Raw genomic sequence first — 24,160 nt, forward strand, 5'->3', positions numbered from 1 at the left:
TTGACATCGTGTTGTGTAGTAGACATCCATCGAGAAACTTTGAAGCACAAAAAAAAAACTAATTCTAGTGTTTTCATATCTGTGTCGTGCTGCCTAATATGAATCACGTCTGATCTCGCCGCACATAACAATGGGAGTGGCCTCATCCCGTCAGATGCGTCAGATGAGCCGCGGCTGTAGGAGCGACTGAAGAAGAGGGGGATGGGGAGAATTGTTTTTGTGTTGCATTCCTGCAGTGTGTTTGACCTTTGACCTCATTGTTGTGTTCTCCTCGTCTTGCATTCCAAAGTGAGGATTTCCTGCAGTATGCCAAAAGCTACTGGGGCTCGCCTGTTCTGCGCCCTGTCTGTGTTTACCACTATTTAACCAGTGAGACGTTACCAAAAAACTCCCTGGACCTTCGCTGCTGCAACAACCGATCGCTTTACTGGCAACCCGTTTTACGGAAAGGCGTGCGAGTTTAAACGGAGCGACTACGCAAGTCCTAGGGGTGAAAAGGAATCAAAGACCCGTTTGGTGTTACAGCTAGCCTAGCACGCTAACGGGCTTGCCGTATCACGCACACGTTTCATATCCGCTGCAGAAATCCGCACCCGCGCGACAACATGAAGGACAAACAGAAGAGAAAGAAGGAACGCACGTGGGCAGAGGCAGCTCGTATGGTAATATATTAATATTTTTTAAGACAATTATAGCGGTTTTATTCCCGTGTGTAGGGTTAGAGGTGTTGTACGAGAGCCGCGAACAAAGCTGTCTCGCGCTGGGCTGGACACATTCAGGCGCCGCCGTTGCTGCTATTTGTGTATCTATAGACAGTGTGGGATTTTTCATAACCCGGCTTTTACCTTTACGCTGACATGGCTCTTGACACAAGGTGCCTGTATTTACCTTGACAACATAAGCATTACATTTCTAGTGTTTGTGTCTCATTTGAATGAAAGAGCCCTTGCTGGTAGCCTAGCGTATTAGCAGCTCTGCCCGTTTGACCCTTTGTTTGCAGTGCTTCTTTTAGCGAGCTGAATAAAATGCTGAAAATACTCAGTGTGAGATCTTTGCCTGTTATTAAAAGACCCGTTTTAACAAATGTGTCTTCAATACTAATTTGAGCTGCTTGTTTGTTTTAAGCAGCAACTGAGATAGTAGGCCATATTTCTGTTTTTATCCAGTTCGATATTTTTTGTTAGTTTATTAGGATTTAATTTTTAAATGTATTAGGAGCATTGGGTATTTTAATGCTTTATGCCTATATCAGTATACATCTGTATGTAGTTGAAAAATGATTTGTCTCTTATCATGTTAAGACAAAACATAATCTGCTATTATGATAAGAGGGTTTCTCCTTTATTCTCCACAGTGGTGGTACATGGGTGCATACAATTGATCTGTAGTGCATATATTATTGCATGTTAAATGTAAATTATACATAATTCAGTTCATGCTTCTGGGAAGATGCTTGTATTATATGATCTGCATCTTCATAGGTTCTTTGTTGCATTTGGTGCAAATTAAATGGAAAACGTGTCTAATCTTGTTGCAAAGACTGGCATTTAAGTAAGATATTATATGTCGGACATCTAGACTTTCAGCTTAGTTTTTTTTTATAAAGAGCTTTGGTAGAAACAAACAGAACGGTATAATGTGAGACCGTATCAAATAAAATGCTCTCCCTTATCAGACATTATGTTAGAAAGAGTGTCACAGACCAAATACACTTGTGCAGCTGAGTTCATTAGCGTTTTTGCTTTCTAGTTTTGATACATTTTGTGTGGTTAAAATCATTATGTCTGGCAGGTCTTTTGTCTGCTTTTCTAGGTGATCATAACCGCTTTCATTCTTGAATTTGATCCACCCAAACAGTAGCCAGACCATTCTCAGTTGTAACTGAGTTATGGTCTGGCAAAGCGTCATAGACAAATCTAGGGCTGTCAACTTTAGTCGTTTAGTCGACTAATCGGTCATTCTTATTGGTCGACCAGTTGCATTTTTTTTACCAATAGAAAGAAATTTTCAATGATTTACTCCTTGATATTTATTCCTTTATAAGCAGTTATATATTACTGTATTCTAAATATAGTTAGCCTATGGTTTATCCCCAACTTTAAATGCTTTAATTTAGGCTATTTTGTAACAGCGCCACAGTTTAGCGCACACACACAGAACACTCGGTTCGCACCTGTCGCTGGCTGCGCTGCTGCTTCGCGCTCAGTAAGGAATATAGGTAGTTCAGCTGTATTCATTCAGTTAGAACGCTACTTGTTTCGGTTTTTATGTTTTTATACACTGTTTTTATCTCGATGCGGCGTGGACGCACTTGGAAAAAAAAGAGCGCGTCGCACCGCGACCGCGTTGCTTCCATCATGAGCGCGCACACTGCGCGCCTACATTTGAAATCGAACTTGAGCGCGCAAAAGACGTGAGCAGGCCCTTTAACGGGTTTATCATGCTGACTCAATAGATTGTGTTTTCTTGATATGTTTTTGTTTTTATTTGTACACTTGACGCATTTGAAAATAGCCTAAATAATGTAACAAAACGAAAATAAACCTATATGCGGTCCTACAATACAGCCTATTATTATTAGGATTGTTTTTTAGGCTCTTTGGGTTTTTTTGTGTGTTTGTTTTAAAACTCCTAGATCGGCTGGACAAAAGTTAACCCATAACTTTGAAAGACAAGTAAAGAACAATATACAGCCTGTAAACGAGAGCTTTTGTTAGGATGTTTCATTATGTGGCAGATAGCAGTTATTTTGTGTAGCGTGTGGTGTGGTCAGGTGCGCGATTGTGACTGTTACTATAGACCTAGGACAGTGCTCCTCACTTTGCAGTTAAAAAAAATCACTTAATTTTCAAAGAATTGTATTATTATTATTATAGTTTTATGTATTTTTGATGTTTTTTCGTTGTTGTTTTATAAATGCTCTATGACAATTGTTAAAAAATGTTCAATCAAAACATTGCGTCTTTTTTTTTTTTTATTTAGTCGACTAATCGTTGCGCAGGACAGGACTTTGGTCGACTAAGGATTTCTTTGGTTGACTACAGCCCTAGACAAATCATTTCCAGAGGGGCGTCACCAACTGACGTCGCGGATAGACCTAAAACCAATCAGAGCGATGAAGGAGATGACGTATGCAGAGCGGCGGAAACACATCTCCGAGTGTTGTTCTTTGCTCGGTTTTTAACAAAAAGGAAATGCTCAAATCGCTTAAAACAGATGCGATAGCTGATTCGAACGAGTGATGTTCGACGGCGGCATCCATCTTTCTAATGTAGGCTACAAAATCCCAGTGCTGTCGTCATCGTGTAAAGCCCGCCCCAACGTTTCTGATTGGTGCCTCGATTTTGACGGATTGGAAATGGGCTTGAATGAGCTCTTTGCCAGACTAACTTTCAGATCAAATCTAAATTTGCCAGAAGTTGTCTGGGTTTTCCCAGGCTACCCAAACAGACCAAACTGTCTTTGAATTTGGTAATATCTGCTGTTTGGCTTATGGCTAGTTTGAGATAAAGCATGAGAAAGGTTGAATGAAGCTACAGACATATCATCTGGCAAGAGTAGATCTTGAAAAACAAGTGTTGTCGTTTTGGGTGGGGATCCCATGTGCTAGAGGACCACTGCTTGTATCAACTATTGCAATTATGTATGTCACAGTTTAGAAGAACTTGTGATTAAATGTGAACCAATTAAATGTGATGCCAAATCTGAATAAAAACACATCTAATATCAGATGCCTGTTTTACTTAAAGTATTGTTGGTGATTTAAATCCAAGGATATTGTCAATTTATACCAACAAAACAAATTTCAGGACTGTGCTCTTTTGCAGGTATCACACGCATGGATTGAGCTTTGGGAAGCAGGTATGGGCATGCCTGTATACCAGGTAGAGTAGTCACCTACCAGCTCCTCGTCTGTAGTAATGGGACAGGCTCTCGGGGAGATGAGGGCACACTCAAAACCAAATAGACTGAATACTTGAAATCCAAGTGCTGGTTAGGCTACTACCTGCAACATCATATTTTCAGTTCCATTAAAGGAGCTGTATGTAAGATTGTGGCCAAAACCGGTACTGCAATCACTTTCAAATTACTGTAGAGCGGTGTATCCCCTCCCCCTCCCCCTCCCCCCGACTTGAGGTTGCCAGATCGGCTGCATTTTTTTATCCGACACGTGTGTAGCTGCAGCTGTGGTAACTAGAGCAGAGCTGGCAACCCGGATGGCGCAACACTACTGACTTCGTGAATGGTCGATAGGTGGAGGGTGGAGCATCAGACCAAAACACAACATGACAACATCAACATCAGTTGAGGGCTGCAACTTCACTTTTTAAATGACAATATCCTGGCCGGACTACTGTTGTCAGTGATATAAGTATTTGAAATGAACATGATTTCTCAATGTCTAGTGACATATCAGGGCCATTTTATGATTAATTCAAATAAATTTCTTACATACAGCTCCTTTAATTATATGATGATCAGGTATTTTAAATGATTCAGTTATATGAGTGATTAAAGAGCTTCAAAGAGCATTGCAGCATTATATAATGACTTGGAAACAAAGCAGCAATGAGAAATGGCAGCTTCAGGAGTCAGATGGAACCAGATACTTAGGCTCAAGGCCAATGTATATCAGATCATCTTGGTGATACACTTGTTTGCAATAGGAAATGTGAAGCAGGCCACCTATTTTAGTGTTTCTGGTCATTCACGATGGTTCCTTCCTTATTAAAGGGGACTGTAATGGTGTATAGCCGTCTTTGGTGTGTTGAAAAGAAAATTTGGTTTTCATTAGTCCTGATGCTGGATGTGGGTGATGCTGTGGTTTGTTTTTTTTGTGGCTGTTTTAACATTGCATCCTCTACAAATGGATTGAATGTTTGTGGGAACAAGAGAAACGTCACGTCACTTCAGAGTTTTTTCGTGCAGCAAGAGTTTGTTTGTAACTTTAACCCCTTGTCTAGTCTAGTCTGTTGTGCATTTATTACCAGAGATCCATAAGGATTGTTCGATATAAGACCTTTGAAAATGATGCTGTAATGATTACTAGCTAAGAATAAAAAACTGAAAGTTATCTTTTTAAATTAAAATGTCATAATTTGATGTTTCTTTGAAACGGCAGACGGCTTCAATTTTTATCCGCCCCTTTCTTACAATCGACTGCAAGATTGCATTCAGATGTGGCTCCATCCATTCAACAACCGATGGATGGAAGTCCTCTCCCTACATTTTCCTTTTTCTTTTTTATACTCTTCTTCACTTGGCTGTGCATCAATACTGAAGAAGAGATCTGTCACTACTTCCATTTCATCATGACTTCAAGAATACTAAGCCACTCATTTTTAAGTGCATACATGTTAGGAAGTGTGTCTGCTCTATTACTCCATTTTTCATTCCCTATGGTACCATGAAATAGCTGGGGTGAGAGGAGTAGAAACCATGCTGGCACAACTCGACAGAAGCAATGCATAAATGTACCGCGCCTTTCAATTGCATTACGCACACACGCATTGGTGCCTTGTCAGGACTATGTTATAAATAACTAGGAAGTTTGTCTTGACATTGGCCTAGTAGTTTGAAGTTCTCACAGCTTGACGTTTTTCGTGCCTGCTTCCTTGCAGGAAGTGCACCTGGCTGGTATTTTATCATTTCATTTAGTGTGTACTTCTTTTATAGCTTGTGCTCTTCCATTTCCTGTTTCAATGTCCTTGGTTTTAGACTCGGCTGAGCACAGTGGAAGTGGATGCAGTGCTTACCATTTTAACCACCAAGTAATCAGAAGGTTACATGTTCTTGTGGCCAGAATGAGGGTGGAAATTATTTGCTCCGTATCAATGGGGAGAGGAATGTTAAAAATATAGTGTATTGTTATGATTAATACACCCTTCCCCCCTTTTCACATTTTCTGTGAATAATGTTCTTCCTGAGGTTTCACACATGCTACATAATATTAGCTGTGTTAGTCTTTTTTTTCTACTTTTATATAGGCTTAAAGCCTGTCATATACAGGAATTGTGGAAGTCTGGGATTGTGCAGAACCTGTCTAATATGGACCTAAAATAAGAAAGCTGAGTGCTTCTGTTAACTGGCATGGTGGTCTTAAAATAAGTATGAATTGCAATGGCACTGTAATTGGCAAGCTGAGAGTGCTTTGCTTAAACTGTTAAGCGGTTTTCACAGTAAACCCCTCACTGAAAGATTGTCTCTTTTTTTTTTTTTTTTTTTCATCCTCTTTAAATTGCTGCTACATCCATACAGGTACAGGTTGACGTCTTTGGCAGTCACAGTTCAACTGTTTTTGGATCTCCCGTACCAAGTTGTGTTTTTAAAATTGTGTCAAGTTAAAAATAATTTTAAAAACCTCTCTGGATCATTCTGTTGCACAATGCTTGGCTGTTTTTGAACATAAAAATGTAAACATCCCCAAAGAAATGCTTTTGATTGGGGCTAGATGAACCCAAAACCCAAGGCCATTTAATAGACTAATCATACATTTAAAAATGTGTATTTTTCACAAGTGTAAAAAAAATCTTACTAAATTTTGATGTGCTTTTTCTCCTCTTGCAGGTTCTGGAGAACTTTTCTGATGCCCCAATGACACCCAAACAGATTCTGCATGTCATCCAAACAAAGGGGCTGAAAGAAATGAGGTCTGCTATAAAGCATTCATAAACATAAAGTACTGTGTTTCTGTTTGAGCAGTGAAATTCATGCTTGAGATTTGTTTCCATGTTAATGAGTACTTTTTTTAACACTGTCTCTTGACTGGCTTTATTGGTGTATATTTATAATGGGCTTTTTTTGTGTTTCTCTTTTTCTCAAATTATTTTCACCCCAAAATAGAAGGTAAGATTAATTTAAACATCAATTTGTTGCATCTTCCATTAAAACAGTTAAAATCTTTCTTACTTGAGTGACACACGTTTCTACCCCTCTTTCATCCTTCCTCAGCGGCACAGCTCCACTGGCCTGCCTGGTCACCATGCTTCACTCTCAGGTCAGAGGAGACCGAGTGAAGAACAGTATTTTCTTCAAGCTGCCTGGAAGGATGAGTCTGTTTACCCTAAAGGTAGAGAATCCGTAAAACATTGCAGCATTCTTTCTATGCTTCAAACTCTTTCACTCTGTTTTTCAGGGTTCCCACAATTTGAATTGAATAATTTCCAGGTCTGGATAAGTATGGAAAAAAGAAAACGTAGTATGGAAAAAAAAGTGTTTCCAGACAATTTCACCTATTCAGTTTTTTAATGTACAAAATTACAAATTTAATAAATAAATAAATGTATTATACAAGCTGAGTAGCCTGGGAAAACCCAGACAACTTCCAGCAAATTTAGATTTGCTCTGAAAGTTAGTCTGGCAAAGAGCTCATTCAAGCCCATTTCCAATCCGTCGAAATCGCGGCACCAATCAGAAACGTTGGGGCGGGCTTTACACGATGACGACAGCACTGGGATTTTGTAGCCTACATTACAAAGATGGATGCCGCAGTCGAACCTCCCTCGTTCGAATCAGCTATCGCGTCTGTTTTAAGCGATTTGAACGTTTCCTTTTTGTTAAAAACCGAGCAAAGAACACTTAGAGATGTTTCTCCGCCGCTCTGCATACGTCATCTCCTTCATCGCTCTGATTGGTTTTAGGTCTATCCGCGACGTCCGTTGGTGACGCCCCTCTGGAAATGATTTGTCTATGACGCTTTGCCAGACCATAACTCAGTTACAATTGAGAATGGTCTGGTTTTAACCAGGCTACAAGCTGAGCGTTTTCATGACTAAAGTTTAGTGATCCTTTGTGACTGTCAAACACGAGTGAGTTCAAGGCACACAATTTCGTTATGTAAAACTGTTTTTCTTTACCATAAGCGAGTCTCTTTTGACCTTCACTAAAAGAAGTAAAGTTTTTTTCAAATGCCACTTAAAACGGCAACAGATAAAGGAGAAAACTATAGTCTTAATCAGACTGTACTTTGCTGTTTGGTGATCTTGCCACATAAATCCACATTTACAGTATCAAACTGGTGTATCAGTGGTGAATATGCTGGTTTTAAAGTGTGTATGGTTTCTTTTCATGTAAGTGCATGTTATCACTTTAAGAAAACCAATGAAAATAAAAAAAATATTTACAGATGACAAAATTATACAAAAAATAATGCTGTATGAACCATTTGTTTAATATGGACTAAAAAAACAGGTTTGGAAATTTGAGTCTGGAAAAGTATGGAATTTTGAAATGGAAAATGTGTAGGAACCCTTGGTTTAGGAACTGGATTATGATTCTAATACCCACATAGAAAGAGCTACATGTCCTGTGTCTGTATCTACCCACTGATGTCTACAGAAAAATGCACTTCAGTGGACAAAGAGCCCGACAGCGAACGAGTCTGGAGATGGGACTGGTACTTCAACAGGATCCACCACAGCAACAGTTGAAGGAGCAGAGCAGGAAAGCTGTGACTCCACAGAGGCGGCTGCTGCTAGTGGGGAAAATGATGGTGTGTGGACAATTCATTCTTTTCATCCCCCCCCCCAAGAATTGATTAATTCACCCTGTTTTCCAGTAAGTGGAACAGGCTTACAAATTAAAGAAGCGTATAAAAGAGCTGAAAAGTAGAGGCCCCATCTTTTCATTTTTAAGAAAAGCTTTGATTCCAAATGGTGATGAGCATTAAATACCCTGAGCTTAAGAAGCGTGTAGTGCCTGAGAGACATTGATTTCTTTTTTTGCTTTGGATGTGTGTGTTGCCATGGATACTGCGGCACATGACGCATCCAGCAGTGACCTAGATGAGAGTGGTTTAGAACATGTATTTTTGTGTGGCGTGAAAAAGAATACATGTGATATTATGCTTGTAAATTACAATGCATTTCATTTTTGCTCTGTTTTACACGTTTATGTGAAAAATCTGGCAGATGTTCATCCTGGCAGATGTTGTTTCAAAGCATGATGATTCTAGAAAACGACTTTATTTCTTATTCTCATTAAATTTTTAAAATGCTTTCCCATAATTAAATAATGCTTATGGCATAGTACTGTATATATTATCTTTTGCTCAGTCAGGCTCAGGGAGTAGCTGCCATTTTATTAGGGTTCTTAATATCGTTTTAAATTAAATATATTATTAATTATATTAAATTGTATAACACAAGTCTTAATTATAATTTTAAGATGTGTTAAATTTGGGAAAAGAAATACCGGAATCACTATACAGCCTGATTATTAAGCTTCAAAAGGCTGTGATTTTTACTAAATGTGAGTTTCGCTTGTTTCAAAGTAAAAACTCTTTTGTGACTGGGTTTCAAATGCTCTTCCTTACAATTGCGTGCACATTTATACATTTTGGTACATTTTATTGTGATATAAAAATGCATATGAGGACAAATGTAAATGCGTAATACAGCAAAATACGTTATAATAGTCAACTTTTGCACTACTCACCCCCTTCCCAATACCAAACAATCAGCCAACAAGACATAATAAAGGAAACGGAAGTGTTCACCAATGCCCTTGTGTTAGTGAATAACCGATAAGATATGACAGTGAATTACTGCTCCTGCACTTGTAATCTACTGTTGATGAAAAATGACAATTTTACTGATGTTTATGTTTTAGTTTGTTGTAAGACTGCGTATTTAATCTTTCATCTGTTAAATGAGCACCTTTAAGTAGAAATACTATTTTAAAAATGAATGGAAAAAAAATCAGTGGCATGTTTTTTTTTTCTTCTCTCTCTATTACATTAACACATGAACAAAATTAAAGTACAATTTGTTGAGATAAAATTATTGATAGATGTTCTGCTCGTGTCCTCCTTGGTTACAGCTTCTGTGGATGAGACTTCCTCCAGTGCCTCTTGCTCCACAGAACCACAGACAAGACTCAGTCGCTCCTCGCAGGTACCTGCAGTGCCTAACTTCACCTTCATAACTAATTTTTTACATGCAGGACCCTCCAAGCATGGATTTTTATCTAAGCATCATCCTTATGCACAGCACTCAACTCCTCCTCAGATCACTAGTTATGCCAGGAAGGCAGCTGAATACATGACGTCAGTATGTGAAAATGAGTCATTAGTGAAGTGCAGAAAGTTGACATGAGTCAGATCAAGAAAACCCCACAGATAACACTGACATCAGTCATGAAAAAGACTTGGATCCTAATCCGATGATTTGCTTGGTACATTTTCAGTAAATGCAGTAAAATTGTTTGTGATTCAAGGCTGACTCCACAGGAACTCCAGTGCTAATCAGCAGATTTTGAAACTTGTTATGACTGCCTTTTTTCCCTCTCATTTGCATAAAGTTGATCAATTTCTGCATAAAGCTGAAGTTTGATGCTCTTACCACTTGTCAATCCCACAATCCCCTGCTCAGGCCAGTCGCTCAGCTCCCATAGAGAATGAACTGAAAATGCCCACTCATCTCCAGGACAGTTACACCCTGTTTTTTCCTTTTGTATTCTGTTTTTTTTTTTTTTTATCCTTGCATTCCGAAATGTCATCAGATATTACATTCCCATTTAAATTCTCATCTGAGCATGCTGTTATTTTCCATTTCTGTGGAGGAGCTGTGTGTATATGTGCTCATGATTATTTCTCCAATCCCTCTTACAGTCAGGGAGACAGAGGAAGAAAGCTGTGATGATGCCCCGTGTAGTGCTCACTCCTCTCAAGGTCAACGGTGAACACGTCCCATCAGGTTATAATAGCTCTTTTTCTTGTTCACTTTTTCACCCCCCTTCTTTCTGTATCCCCCCCCCCCCCCCCCCCCCACCCTGCAGTGGTTTGTATACCTGCTTCCTCTGACTGTGGATGCTCTTTATCTGAGTGGCCTGACAGTGTTTGTAATTTTAGACATTGACACTCTCTAATCATTTATAGTGCAGTCTCCTCAAGGGCTGTTTTCCCACAGTTCCCTGCTGTTGACAGTCGCCGCCTCTTTTTCTTGGTTAACTTTGCACTAAAAACAGCATCTTTTCTTGAAGCAACTGACATTTTTGTCACTTGAACGTCAATACCCCTCAGTGTGAAAGCAGTGTTTCTGGTTTGTCCTGTCAGCCCTGCTCTGTTCCCCTTGGATATCTGCTTTGCATTTGCGCCTTAGAGATATCCATTCACCCCTCTTCCTCTTTGTCTCTATGCCTCGGGATATCCGTCCCTTTGACTTTTTGTGTTTCACGCACATGCCTGTCACTTTGGCCTCTTTAGTGCCACTAGCCTTCATGCCTCAGCTGCCCTACCCACACTCACTCGTTCTCAGAGAGTCTCACCAGCCTCCATCCTCCCCCCACCTTTACCCTCAGGAGCAGCGGGGAGGCGCAGGGAAGGCTCTAGGGGGGGTCCAGGCCCTACTCTCCGTGCCCGCTCCGAGCTGGGCTGGAAACGCACCCAGCACTTCAAGAGCATACGTGGTCTTCGTTCAGGTACAGAGGATGAAAACCAAGGACCCCCATGTATTAATTACTTCCCCTAAGCCCCTTGCTCACAAATGTCCCCCACAACAACAATAATTAACTTCATCCCAGGTATTACACTGAGTGAGTGAATAGCTAACAAGTTTGTGTCAATCTAATGACAATGTTCCAGTCTTTATTTCAGTCACTTTATTCCCAGTCAGTTATTTCTAACCAGCAATTAAGGCATCTGGAGGAAATAGTGAAATAAACAAATAGCCTTTTTTTTTTTTTTTTCTATTTGCAGTGGATGGGTGCAAAAAAAAATATTGTGTAGAATCTTTTGTCCTGATCCTATTGAATGAACGACATGCTATGTGAATCTTTTGTCATGCTGGTTTCTCAAAGTGCATAATTGTTTTGACGTCTAATAAAATTGACTTAACTGATTAAACTTTTTAAATTAAAGGTAACGATATCTGCGTATATAAGTTTGGAATCCAATGTTTATTCCTTTGCTTCAGCTCATTTTATTGTTTTTACCCGAGCGTAAATGGGACAAACTCATAGAAACATGACTAATTTCAAACCTCGTTAGTCTATAGCTGAGTTCAAACTATGGTTTGTCTTTTGAAGTTTTGTCAGTGTACTTTGTTTTTTTTCTGTAGAGACATTGTTTTATTCTTTTATTCAAAAAGCTGGTCTTAGATCTTTCTAAAACTAAGTTTTGAATTTCATTGTAGACTTGTTTTGTAGTGTGCTTATGTATAGGCATAATGATTTTGGTTATTAATTGCAGCATTAGCTAATGTAATTTTCACCTGATAATAGTGTAAAAGCTGTGTGGATTGATCAATGGCTCAGGTAAACTTAAAATAAGACTGTTGTTATTGCTTTACTAGAGTTCTTCTATAACACCCTCCGATTATACAGATTTAGTAGCACTTCATATATTCATGTATCATACACTAAATATATGGGAAGGTAGACCAGAGTCTGCTATTAAGATATTAAATAAATATGGCCCTGCCGTACACACATTCTTAGGTCTCATGAAGCAACTTTCTTTCATATACTCAATGTAAGACTGTATTTTGCAGGTCCCATGAAAAGGAATCGAGGAGGAGTGGAGGTGGATTTTGAGACTCCAGGCTCCATCCTGGTCAACACCAACATTCGTGCTCTCATCAACACACGCACCTTTGCTGCTTTTCCCCCTCACTCCCAGCAGCAACTACTCCAGCTTTTACCAGAGGTGGACAGACAGGTATAATTCTTGAAGAAATGTAGAATTCTTGGAATTTTTTTAATTTTAAATTGTTACAATTGTATAAATGTTTTTTTCACCAAATTTTCATTCTTTAAATGCGTAGGTTGGCCCCGATGGCCTTGCTCGGCTAAGCAGCTCGGCCCTTAATAATGAATTTTTCACTCATGCCTCCCAGAGCTGGAAAGAGCGTCTAGCTGAGGGTGAATCTCTTACTTTTGTCCTGTAATGTATGAAAAGAAATGACAGAAACCGGCCAAGACAAGTGGCTCTAGGCAATTTACTATATTGGTGGATAAAGTGAAAATATTTTTACATTCTTGAAGGTGAGTTCACTCATGAGATGCAGGTCCGCTTCAGGCAAGAGATGGAAAAGGAGAAGAAAGTAGAAGCATGGAAAGAGAAGTTCTTTGAGGAGTACCATGGCCAAAGGTTCAAAAGCCTTTTTTTTTACTTTTTTTTTATTTTTATTTTTTTGTTAATCTGATTATTAATGTTGAATCTGTTTTTTTTTTTTATTATCTTTAGGTCTGGCTTGACAAGAGAAGAAGCGTTAAAGCTCACAATGAGCGATGCTGGAGATGTTGCCGGTGCAGTTTTAGACTCTGATTCTGCTACAGTGGCGACACCCAAGAGGCGAAGTGTTGGAAGAAGACGGAGGGAAGGCCGCATCAGACGGCGTTCACGGGCTGACCTCAGACGTAGAGCTCGGCGCTCACTTTGCAAAAATACAACGGCAACTTTACCATCTGAAGAAACAACAGAGAGCACTGCAACTCCAGATATTATACCATTAGTTGCATCACCAGTCCCAGAAGCAACAGCAGTTCAGGGAGAGGTGGTCCTCCAAACAGACATTGGACTGGAAGCTCCAGAAGAAAACCTCTCTGCAGAGGCTGTCCCCTCCCCTGTTCCTGTACCCACGCCTCCTCCAGAATCCACAAGTTCAACCTGCGATGAACCAGAAGCCTCCACAGGCCTGTTGCCTGAAGTACCTGAACCAGCTGTTGCATCTACCTCCTCTCCTTCCTCTTCCTCCTCTTCAACGTCGTCGTCATCGTCACCTTCTTCCTCTCCCTCCTCTGCCTCAGACAGACAGACTTTTGCCGCAAGCTCAGACTCCTCTTCTTCCTCTTCCTCCTCCACTGCTGCTGTTGCCACCGATCCGCTGGATGATGGGGCTTCAGTCATTACCACTGGCACAGCAGGCACTGGCGCAAGCAGCAGGGAGAGCAGCCCCGCAGCCAGTCCCGCCACATCAAGTCCAGCAATTCAGCTCAAGGAGCAGAAGAGAAGGCCAGACGAGTCCCAGGCCTTCACCAGCTTTCCCGAGAAAAGGGCGCGGCTGGATGAGCGTCAGTCCTTTCGTAACACAGTTGACTGTGTGCACTCAGAAAAGCCACAACCTACAACCGAAGAGCCCAAGGTCCCGCCAATCCGGGTATGTTGGACATGTTATTTTTTCTTATTAGTCTATTGTAAACCTCTATGTAGTTGAAAACTATCTCCATGAGTGTAAACCTTATCTCGTATGCGTGTTTCTCTTCTACCCACTCCACTAGATACAGCTCTCCCGGATCAAACCGCCCTGGGTCAAGGGGCCGCCAACGTACCAAATCTGTCCCCGCATCGTCCCCCCCAACGAAGGGTCGCGGCGCTCTGGGACAGGGGCGCGCACACTGGCGGACATCAAGGCCCGTGCACAGCAAGCCCGTGCCCAGCGAGAAGCCGCTGCTGCTGTTGCAGCCTCTGGGGATGGGGGAGGGCCTGGGGGGAGCGGCCCGGGGGGTGGTACTGGGATACCGGATCGCTCCAGCGGGAGGCGTTCGAGAGAGCACCCAGGTCCCGTTGAACCAGGAGGAGGAGGAGGAAGACGAGGAGGAAGAGTTGATTTGGAGGAGCAGGAATCGCCTGCGAGCTCTCATTCGTCTGGAACACAACTACAGCTGTCCAGTGTAGATTCAGCTGACAGGCCTCAAACCTCTACCCCACTGACTGAACCATCTCCCTCACTGACTGAACCATCTCCCTCCTCTGTGTCTTCAAACCCATCTCTACCCCCATCAGAGTCTCCGAAAACACTCACGCTATCGCCACCTGCAACCGACAGCCCTGCTTCCCAGGACCAGGTGGAGGAGATTTGTGGAGAGGAAGAGATGACTGCCTGCCCAAGTGATAAAGCCTCGGAGCAGACCTTAGACACCCCAGTGCCTACGCCAAGTGATCCAGAGTCTTTTTGTAGTCACCAAGACCCCAGAGGTGAGGAGCCAGAGTCCAGTGAGAGTAGAACGACTACTCCTATTTGCACCTCAGCATCAAATGATGCCATTTCTTTAGTGCCCACCTCTATACCAGACTCGCTGCCAAGATTTGGTGCCCAGGGTGTGGATGTCATCAGGACCTTGGCAGCTTCTCAACCCTGGGAAGGTGAAAAGAATGGTGGTGAGCTTCACCCAGGGACAACTGGAGTTATCCAGCATGGCTCAGACTTGAAAATACCCAAAGAGACACTTGTTACAGCCCGAAATGGATGGGTAGAAAGTAGTGAAGAGCATTCCATGAGAGAGGGGATGCTACAAGAACATAGGAATGGAGAGAGTGATGCTGATGGCAAATATGAATCAGGCTCTCTACCTTGTCTACCTAGTAATGCTGGCGAGGAAGACACTGGAGTGCACAGTGATTCAACAGAGACAGCATCTGACTTTGAAAATGAAACTCAGGAGGATGAAACCGTGGATTGGCATGGAACCCAGATGGATATTAACGGCATGCATGCTCAGAATACAAAGTCACAGAATCATCCTGTCATTCAGACCTCAAGTCGACTCACTTCATCAATGTTGAATCCTCCTCAGCACCAGCAGCCAGTCATACAGGCCCATATATCTAACCCCAACCATACCCAAACTGTCATTCAGGCTCGCTTCCCTAATGGTGTGCCAAACCAGCCAGTCATTCATTCCCACAAGCAGCATACAATTCATACCCATGCTATAAACCGTGCTCAGGAACAGATTACCACTGCGCCCTCACAAGCCCAAGTGCAAGCTTACCTGACACAGGCAGAGAGGGACCAAAGCAGACCTCTACGGCTGAATGATAATGGCAATGGTGTGAAGCTGTTTGTTTCAACAGAGGATGACACCAAACCTCTGAGCAGAGGTCCTGGAGAAGATTTTGTTTTAAATTCTGCTGGTCCTCCAGTTGGCAGAAGATTCCAAGGTTCATCTCGACCAGTTTCCTCTGTAGAGGCCAACAACCCTCTTGTCACCCAACTTCTTCAAGGCAGCCTACCCTTAGAGAAGGTCTTACCCCAGCCTCACTCAATCAGCAAGCTGGAAATTAATCGACTTCCAGGCTCCCCTGCAGGTAACCCAGCCAGTCGTCAACCTCCAAGAAATCTGGGACCACGTTTTAGAGGCCCGTCTGAGTCAGGAGGACCTATAGAAACTGGTGTCTCTGACTTCCAACAAAAAGCCCCATCCGTTCGAGTATCTCCTGGACCTGGTCGAAACTTCGGTTCTTCGTCGCCGGGTTCTGCTCCATCTCGAATGGCATGTTTGTTTGAGGAAGCCAGCCCAAGAACTACACATGTTCAGTTCAGTTCTCAACAACCAGGAGGTGCAGTGCCCTCAGGAGCAGTACCTGTCATAACATCCCTTCCATCAAACTCCTCTGCTAGAACTTCAATGGATATGAACTCTCAGAATACTCCAGTTTATGAATCAGCTGTCATTAAAGAGCACCCTGGACCTCTTCCTCCGCGAGGTGAAAATCTGGAGAGGCCAGCTGGCTTTCAACAGCATCCTAACAATCTCTCCCAGTCCGTGTGCAGAACTGCACCTGATGCTCCCTCACCTCCACACGGTGACCTTTGTCCGTCGGAGGTTGTACCTACTGTTAAGATTAACTGGCGCCCAAGCAAACCCCAACCACCCCAGCATCAGACGTATCAGCAACAGCTTTCTCCTATAGCTACAATAAAGAATGAAGTCTCCTCGCGCCCTTCGTGCCAACAAGCTCTGACCAAAAACTCACCTGCTCCTATCATTGGCAATACTTCTGTTGTAATAACCAAAAAGGAGCCTCTGGACAGTTTTCATGGAGGTGGTGGAGCTATGGAAGGACTGCTAAATATGGAAATGTCTCTTGTCAGAATGGCTAAAAAGGAACAAGTCAGAAATCCATATGCCCGTCAAGCAGACACCTCTGCTTCCCCTGTCTCCTCCTCTCCTTCCTCATCTGCCTCCAGTCTCCCTTACCAGTTATATAGCAAGCTACCAAAACTCCAGCAGAGTGGGGGCAACGGAGGTTCCTCATCCAGCTTCAGTTACACAGCTAATGTGTCTGTGGTGGATGGTAGCGGCTTCTCCCGCAGTTTAGCCGATGGTGTGCTGCAGATAAGGCCACGTGTGAGCGTCAGCAGCGGTGGAGGCCAGAGCGCCACGCTTAGCATTCAGGCATTTGCGGACAGTGCTGCAGAAGAAGTGGCTCTCAAGTGTTCCTGCAGACTTAAGGCTATGATCATGTGCCAGGGCTGTGGCGCTTTCTGCCATGACGATTGCATTGGCCCCTCAAAACTGTGTGTGTCATGTCTGGTTGTCAGATAGTTTGCTGCAGCTCCTCAAAACTGAGTCGACTGGTCAGAGCAAATACTTTGATCACTTCAGACAATTCTAGCCCCTTGCCAGTGGTTGAATACCACTGGAAATCTTGGACTCTTGTGAGCAAAGAATGAGGACACTGCAGTATTTAAACGGGCCAGATTTTTTGTTGCTGGGCCAGGCAATACAGTAGGGCTGGAAGATTACTTGTAAGATAAAATTCAGTCTGTATTTTTGTTGCATATTTTTTCTATTGCTGTTATGATGGTGTTATTATTACAATAATAATGATATTGTTATTATTATTGGTATTATTACGTGAATTTACATGGCACGGTCGATTGTAAATTGTGCCTTTTTTTTCTCCAACAAAACATTTACCTCATCTACTTGACACCAGTCATCAGTTCAGTGTGAAAATGGTGGCGTTCCTTTTTGTTTTCTTCTCTTGATGCCTCTCTGTGAAGAGAGCTTTATGAGAATTTTGTGTAATGTCTTGCAAAGAAATATTTTTTTAATCATTAAACAAGAAAATACATTTTTGTTATTTTGTAAGTGCTTTCACTCTTCTTTTTGTTTCCATTTTTATTTTCTTATCCAAAGTGAAGTCCAGTCTGTACTTGGCGGTTAAGCACAGTATTCAAATCTAATAAAGCTGAAAGTGAGCGTATTCTCTCTATTTGAACTTCTTTAATTGAGGGTAAGGTGGGCCAAAGTTGTGTTGGTGGTATCAAAGAATATCATGGTATGCATTTCCACAGCTTGTGCAGATATTTCTTTTAATGTTACCCATTTAGGAAATATTTGTCTCCTGTCCTCATATAATGCAAAACAATATGATCCACATTTTTAGAAATCTAAATGATGCATTTATTCATTTAATCTGTCTTGCATGTGAGCCCAATGTTAAGAAGTTTAGATTTAAATTTTACATTAAATGGTTGCAGAGACAACTAGATCTAGTTCGTATGTATGTATCGGAATACAAACATAATGCTTTGGTTTTTGTGTTCTCCAAACTAGTTTGGAAACTGATTCATACGTCAAAACAACTTGGACCCTCTAGTCTTTGCTACATTTCATTTGCATGATGATGGATTATAGCTCACATTCCATACTTTAGCCTTTAAAAAAAAAATCTGATATTTCTAAGGTGAAATGTTTTGGGCCATGATAAAGACAATATAAAAGGTCAATTTAAAAATCGCTTGACAGTGCACATCAGAGCAATTTATAATTAAATTAAAATATATATATTATAACTGATTACACAACTATAGACCTTTTATACATTTAAAAAGCAAAAATGCAAGCACAAGCCCTGAAAACAGTACAAACCCAAGACAGTTTTAAATTGGCAAAACACCTTAGAAAATCAAAGTCTTTTATCTTGAAATTTCCAAAAACTTTACTACAGAGATTGTTGGACAATCACATTTTTTAAACGTGCCTTTGTATCTTCACACAATTAGACATTTGTAACAAATCCATACACCAGAATATTTAGATTTTCACTTTTCATAGTAAATCTAAGAACTGAAACTAGATGGTATATAACACACACAAAACAAGTGAGACTACACTGCATTTATGATTTAGTAAATTGTTAGCCACTGGTCTTGTCTTCATTTGAAAAAGTCACTCCACAAATTACATGAAACTTAGATTAATCAATTAATTTTCACTCTGTTTCTTGTTTCCATGTTGATGGTTAGCATCGTAGACCATGAATCCAGACTTTAAACTTTGGTGGATCCAAATGAGACTTCATTTCCCCTCATAGTTTCCCCTCAACTAACTTGGCAGAAAAAAAGAGTGGTGCAATTCTATGAGAAAGATCGCCAGGATAATGTGAAAGTGAGTAACTAAAGAGCCATGGACTCTTAAAGTAACAGTGATAGGTAGCTGTGAGTAGTCTATTACAGACTATGCACTGAAAGCAGAGGTCTACTTCTCTCTGTAATGAAGAAGATACATCTTGAGAGGCTCTGGCAAAGGCAGGCTGAGGATCCTCTCCCTTAAGAGGTTTACTGGAGTCTCTATCACCAAAACACTGCCCTCCTTCCTCCTCTCATTCTCTTCTTTATCCTCTAGTTGCTCACAAACCCTACTGCAGTCTTCATCTTCATCCTCATTGTCTGTGGATGACTGGTTGTTGTTGTTGTCCATGGGCCCGGGAATTAAGCGACTCATGAACAAATAACTATTGGTCAGAAGAGGGGTGTCACGGTGCTCACGTTTCTGTTTAAAGTGATTTCTTCGCTTCAATCCAGTTCTCTGGGGTAGTGGCAAGGATCCAGACCCAGATCTCTTTAGAATGTGACGGATGGTGATGCGGGCCAAATCCTGAAGACTTCGCACCTCGAACATGGCAGCTGCGTTTTATTTTATTTATTTTTTTACTGAATTTATACACACACACAATTCTTACTCTAAATACACTAACGTTAATTTTTTTTAATGTTTTTAAAAATAAGTCTCTCATGCTCACCAAGGCTGCATTATTTGATTAAAAGTGAAAACATTAATATTGTGAAATATTATAACAATTTAAAATAACTGTATTCTATGTTAATATATTTTAAAATGTAATTTATTGCTGTGGTGACAGCTGAATTTTCAGCAGCCATTACTCCAGTCATTCTTCAGTGTCACATGATCCATCAGAAATCATGTTGAAAACAGTTGTATTTTTGTGGAAATAGTGAAACATTTTTTCAGTATACTTTGATGAATAGAAAGTTCAAAAGAATAGCATTTACATGAAATATATCTTTTTTACTGTCACTTTTGATCAATTTAATGCATCCTTGCTGAATTGAAGTATTTCTAATAGTGTGCAAAAAAAAACAATTATTAGGCTAAAAAATCTAATATTGTTTAAATCAGAACAATTTAAGTGTGCACAAAATACAGCAGGTTACTTACGTAGGGACACTGCTCTTGGTTTGCCATTTTCCCTATGTTTAGGGAGCACAAGTGGTGCGAAGGACACAGCAATTATCTTTCTTGTTTCCCATGTGTTATATCCTGTCCGAGTTATTTTAGTGAGCTAGAACAAATGAGAAATGCATATACATTTCACACATGTATCTCCTGGATTACCTGAGACCAGATGCATTGTAAGATTGCATTATTCACCTTTTCTTCCAGTGGCAGTACTAAGATTCCCCCGACCTTCAACAACTTCTTCATGTAGTCTTCATGTTCCCTCTGGACCCCTGCACCACAATAAACTCTGTCATACTGCCTACTTTCTGGAGCAATTTCCAGACAGTTGCCCACTACAAAGGAGGGCTCACAGAACTCAAACCTAGACCAAAAGATTAGACACGTCAGTCACCAATCCATCATTTTGCACGCTAGACTTTCAACAAGGGAATACAGTTTATTTTTAATACAAAAGTGAAAACCCAAAAGTTACTGCACCTGTCAAAACTTTCATTCGTCTTGATGAAGAAGTCCAGCTTCTGATAAGCATATTCTATAACATCTTCATGCAATTCAACTCCATGATTCACACCAAATGGCCCTAAATATATGACACAGAATGTCAGTGATCACATAACAGGTATTATATTTAGCAGAAAATGTACTTTTGGGTGGATAATCCACTCAAAAATGAAAATTTGCCATCATTTACTCACCCTCATGTTGTTTCAAACCTGTATGACTTTATTGCTTTTCCTGGAACACAAAATAAATATTTTGAAGAATGTTAGAAACCAAACCTTTTTGCTTACCATTGACTTCCCTTGTGTGGACAAAAAATACAGTGGAAGTCAATGGGAAGCGAAACTATCTTCTTTCGTGCTACCCAGAAGAAAGAAAGTCATCCAGGTTTGGAACGACACGAGGATGAGTAAATGATGACAGTATTTTCATTTTTTGGGTGGACTTTCCCTTCGAATCAGCGAAAATAAGCAGAACAAAATCAAATCAGTCAAATTCTCTATTAACCTACCCAGTATAAGTCCCACCATGGTGCTGAGGTAGCCTGTGCCACTGCCTAGGTTTAAAAAAGACAGGCCAGGCTGCAGGTATAAAGCCTCCATCACCTCAGAGTAGATACAGGGTGCAGAAAGGTGGATGTTGCCGTGTCTCCAGGCCAAATCCTTGTAGGCACTGTCGCGGAATTCTTCCAGATAGTAGTCAGCACGATCAATGGCTCTGAAGGCATGTTCGACCAGATCAGAGCGAATGTATTGGGCTTCTTTCAGGTTGTCAATCAACTCGTCATTGTCCTCCCCAGCACTGACCGCACCTCCCATGTTGGCTCTTTGTTTGGGGCTAAACAGACAAGAAGAAAATTAAAGACATGTAAGCATAACCGAAGAAGGTTACACAAGAAACACAAGAAACATACTTCCTGTTGATTAAAAAAAAAAAGATTAATTGATCAACAACCACTTTCCTCTGTTTCTTCCATAAGTCTATTACAGTGATTCACAACTGGTTTGGCTTGAGGACAGTGGTGCTCCAGCACAGTACCACAAATGATTAACACACAAAAGTAAACAAAAATGTCCTTAAAAACAAACACTGAAATATATTAGGTAACACTATTTTACACTGTCCTTATTCCATGTTACATGTAGTTACTGTAGTAAAATTATGCATAATTACATGCAGCTATAAACCAAACCCTTATCCTAAACCTATAGTAAGTACATGTAGTTAATAAATATTTTTCAGTACTTAAATACTGTAACACGGACACCTTAAAATAAAGTGTAACCATATATTAATGAAATCAACACAGACCCAGTAATATGCAAAATAATTAACATGACATTATTTAAAAAATGTACAATTTTAGTTATTCCACTACCGTTTAAAAATGAAAAATGAGTGTTTTCGAAAGAAATATCTTATGCTCACCAAGGCTGCATTTATTTGATCACAAAATATACAGCAGCCATTACTCCAGTCTTCAGTGTTTCATTCATTCTTCAGAAATCATTCTAATATGCTGATTTGGTGCTCAGGAAACATTTCTTATTATTATCAATGTTGAAAACAGCTGTGCCTGTTATTTTTTAAACAAAAATTTCAAAAGAACAGCATTTATTTGAAATAGGAATATTTTATAACATTATAAATGACTTCACTGTACCTTGTGAACAATTTAATGCACCTTAACTGAATAAAAATCTTTATTAAAAATCCCAATGACCCCAGTGTAATTTTAGTTAAATATCTCTTGGATTTTGATGTTACCATTCTGTTGGCAGCCAATAATTGACCGCATAAAACAAATTGGTTGACACAATGTGGTTAGACACAATACCTATTAAGGTTACGGTTAGTTTGTTATATTATTAGTTGCATTTTGCATTGTTTTTATCCCAGCCATCCGCAAACAGAAAAGACAACAATTTGGATTGTGACCCATTGTTGAGAAGAATCACTGTTTTACAAGATGAAATACTATCTGGGCAATGGCTTTCACTATTGTTCGACAAACAAACATTTCCTAAATACATTTGGTAATCATTCTGAACAACACTATTCACAAGTTTAAAAATTCTTAATAACTTTTTGCTTAAGATTGTTTGTGTTGCATTTCTTCAAAATAAATGCCACTCTATTAGCCCTACCTATTTTGTTATGTAATCTAATGCCACTCATATTACGTTAGGTGTCCAAATCATTATTGAGGCCACTGTACACGGTTCGGACTCGGACCCAACAAAACAGCATTTTTGTCCAGTTAACAGATGAGGGCGCTGGGCTACACTCACTGCCGGAAAGTTAAAGCTTCCCCAGAGACGCTGTGTAGAAACTGCAGATGTGAGGAAGGTTTCCACCAATCACCGCGCGCTCAAATGCAGCTGCGCCATTCGCTAACAAACGCATATTGTGCTGTGTTTTTGATGAACATCCGGGTAGTTTCTCAAAATAGAGTTAAATATGAAATAACACACATATGCCCATTATTTTTAATCACAACCTGCCGTTCATTCTGCCTGCGAGACTACAGGTTATATGCTCAATGAAAATATACTAAGAGTTTATCATTCTATTATCACACCAGAAACACACTACAACAGCGAGCACGACTCATATAATGCGCTTACCTGCAAAAAGTAGGCAAAAATGAAGACAAAGGAAAGGAGAAATGGGGATGGACTGGATTTTGGGGAGAAACTCGTCACGGGAAACACCCCGACGACTTTACAGTCGACCGAGCTGAACCGCGTCTGACACTGAGACACGTATCTATGGTCCGGTGATGATGTCCATTCGAGTTAATTCAAGTTAATAGTCTCCTGTTGTTTCTATGTCTCGGTTTCTCCACATAGACGTTCACTGCGAGCTGCGCTGGATGTAAACATTGGCCAGCTGACTCCGTGACGTCAAGCCCACAAACAGAAATATGGGCCATAGAGCACATGGGTCCTGCACTACATTGTTTTATGACATATCCATAAACACAATAGTCTCTGGTCTTGATAAGGATTGGATAAAACAGGATTATTTGACAATAATTTAGTTTTTCTTTTTTTACACTTTTTAAATTCTCAGTAGTTTTATTTTCTCTTTCATTTCTGGCCACATAAAGCCAATTATATTTAATGCCTGTGCCAATATAATAGCATTTACACCGTCACTGCACAGGAGAAAAGATTGTCGACCAGTAGCAGGGCATTTTGTCACAACATATGGGGTAAGTTGTCACAAAGTAGCCTGCCATTAAACCGCAACATATACGTGACAACGGGACAACTAGCTCTGGTCTCTTATAAAAGTTGTACATTTTAAATGAACGGAGCTATACACATTCAAAATGTTGTTGTTGTTTAATATTTGCCTTGAGTATCATCAATATTTTTTTTAAATATTGGGCTAAATATTAATCTAGTCAAAATACAAAGACATCCTTTATGTTTGCAAG

The 24,160-nt window shown here is 40.5% G+C and overlaps 2 protein-coding genes across 4 annotated transcripts; one reads left to right on the top strand and one right to left on the bottom strand.

Annotated features, from left to right (window-relative positions):
* Positions 1–140: 140 nt before the first annotated feature.
* On the top strand, positions 141–17,932 carry asxl1 (ASXL transcriptional regulator 1). 3 transcript variants are annotated; one of them, XM_056239723.1, is made up of 13 exons: positions 141–662; positions 6,568–6,650; positions 6,844–6,846; positions 6,952–7,069; positions 8,338–8,491; positions 9,820–9,893; positions 10,610–10,694; positions 11,299–11,418; positions 12,489–12,655; positions 12,762–12,858; positions 12,982–13,087; positions 13,184–14,096; positions 14,218–17,932. In XM_056239723.1, exons 1-13 carry the CDS (start codon positions 606–608, stop codon positions 17,266–17,268), a joined length of 5,028 nt encoding a protein of 1,675 aa, XP_056095698.1. In that variant the 5' UTR covers positions 141–605; the 3' UTR covers positions 17,269–17,932. The 3 variants fall into 3 exon arrangements, with proteins under 3 accessions (XP_056095698.1, XP_056095696.1, XP_056095697.1); XM_056239721.1 differs by lacking the exons at positions 141–662; positions 6,568–6,650; positions 6,844–6,846 and having other exon boundaries at positions 6,903–7,069; positions 14,224–17,932; XM_056239722.1 differs by lacking the exons at positions 141–662; positions 6,568–6,650; positions 6,844–6,846; positions 11,299–11,418 and having other exon boundaries at positions 6,906–7,069.
* Positions 17,933–18,626: 694 nt separating this feature from the next.
* On the bottom strand, positions 18,627–23,639 carry pcmtd2a (protein-L-isoaspartate (D-aspartate) O-methyltransferase domain containing 2a). Its single transcript, XM_056239725.1, has 6 exons — positions 23,343–23,639; positions 21,227–21,552; positions 20,692–20,794; positions 20,404–20,575; positions 20,191–20,314; positions 18,627–19,637 (listed from the first exon to the last, which is right to left on the bottom strand). The coding sequence occupies exons 2-6, from the start codon at positions 21,531–21,533 to the stop codon at positions 19,210–19,212; spliced, it is 1,134 nt and encodes a 377-aa protein (XP_056095700.1). The 5' UTR covers positions 21,534–21,552; positions 23,343–23,639; the 3' UTR covers positions 18,627–19,209.
* Between the last annotated feature and the right edge of the window lie 521 nt (positions 23,640–24,160).

The sequence above is a fragment of the Rhinichthys klamathensis genome, unplaced genomic scaffold, assembly GCF_029890125.1.
Source record: "Rhinichthys klamathensis goyatoka isolate OS25496 unplaced genomic scaffold, OSU_Roscu_1.1 h1tg000020l_1, whole genome shotgun sequence".
In the NCBI taxonomy this organism is placed as follows: domain Eukaryota; kingdom Metazoa; phylum Chordata; class Actinopteri; order Cypriniformes; family Leuciscidae; genus Rhinichthys; species Rhinichthys klamathensis.

Excerpts from the sequence above, each read along its gene's own strand:
- pcmtd2a (XM_056239725.1), bottom strand. The coding sequence starts at position 21,533 with ATGGGAGGTGCGGTCAGTGCTGGGGAGGACAATGACGAGTTGATTGAC. Across the intron at positions 20,576-20,691 it reads ACGAATGAAAGTTTTGACAG|GTTTGAGTTCTGTGAGCCCT; the intron begins GTGCAGTAACTT and ends CTTTTGGTCTAG. Across the intron at positions 20,315-20,403 it reads TACTGCCACTGGAAGAAAAG|CTCACTAAAATAACTCGGAC; the intron begins GTGAATAATGCA and ends CATTTGTTCTAG.
- asxl1 (XM_056239723.1), top strand. The coding sequence starts at position 606 with ATGAAGGACAAACAGAAGAGAAAGAAGGAACGCACGTGGGCAGAGGCA. Across the intron at positions 663-6,567 it reads GGGCAGAGGCAGCTCGTATG|GTTCTGGAGAACTTTTCTGA; the intron begins GTAATATATTAA and ends CTCCTCTTGCAG. Across the intron at positions 7,070-8,337 it reads TGAGTCTGTTTACCCTAAAG|AAAAATGCACTTCAGTGGAC; the intron begins GTAGAGAATCCG and ends TGATGTCTACAG.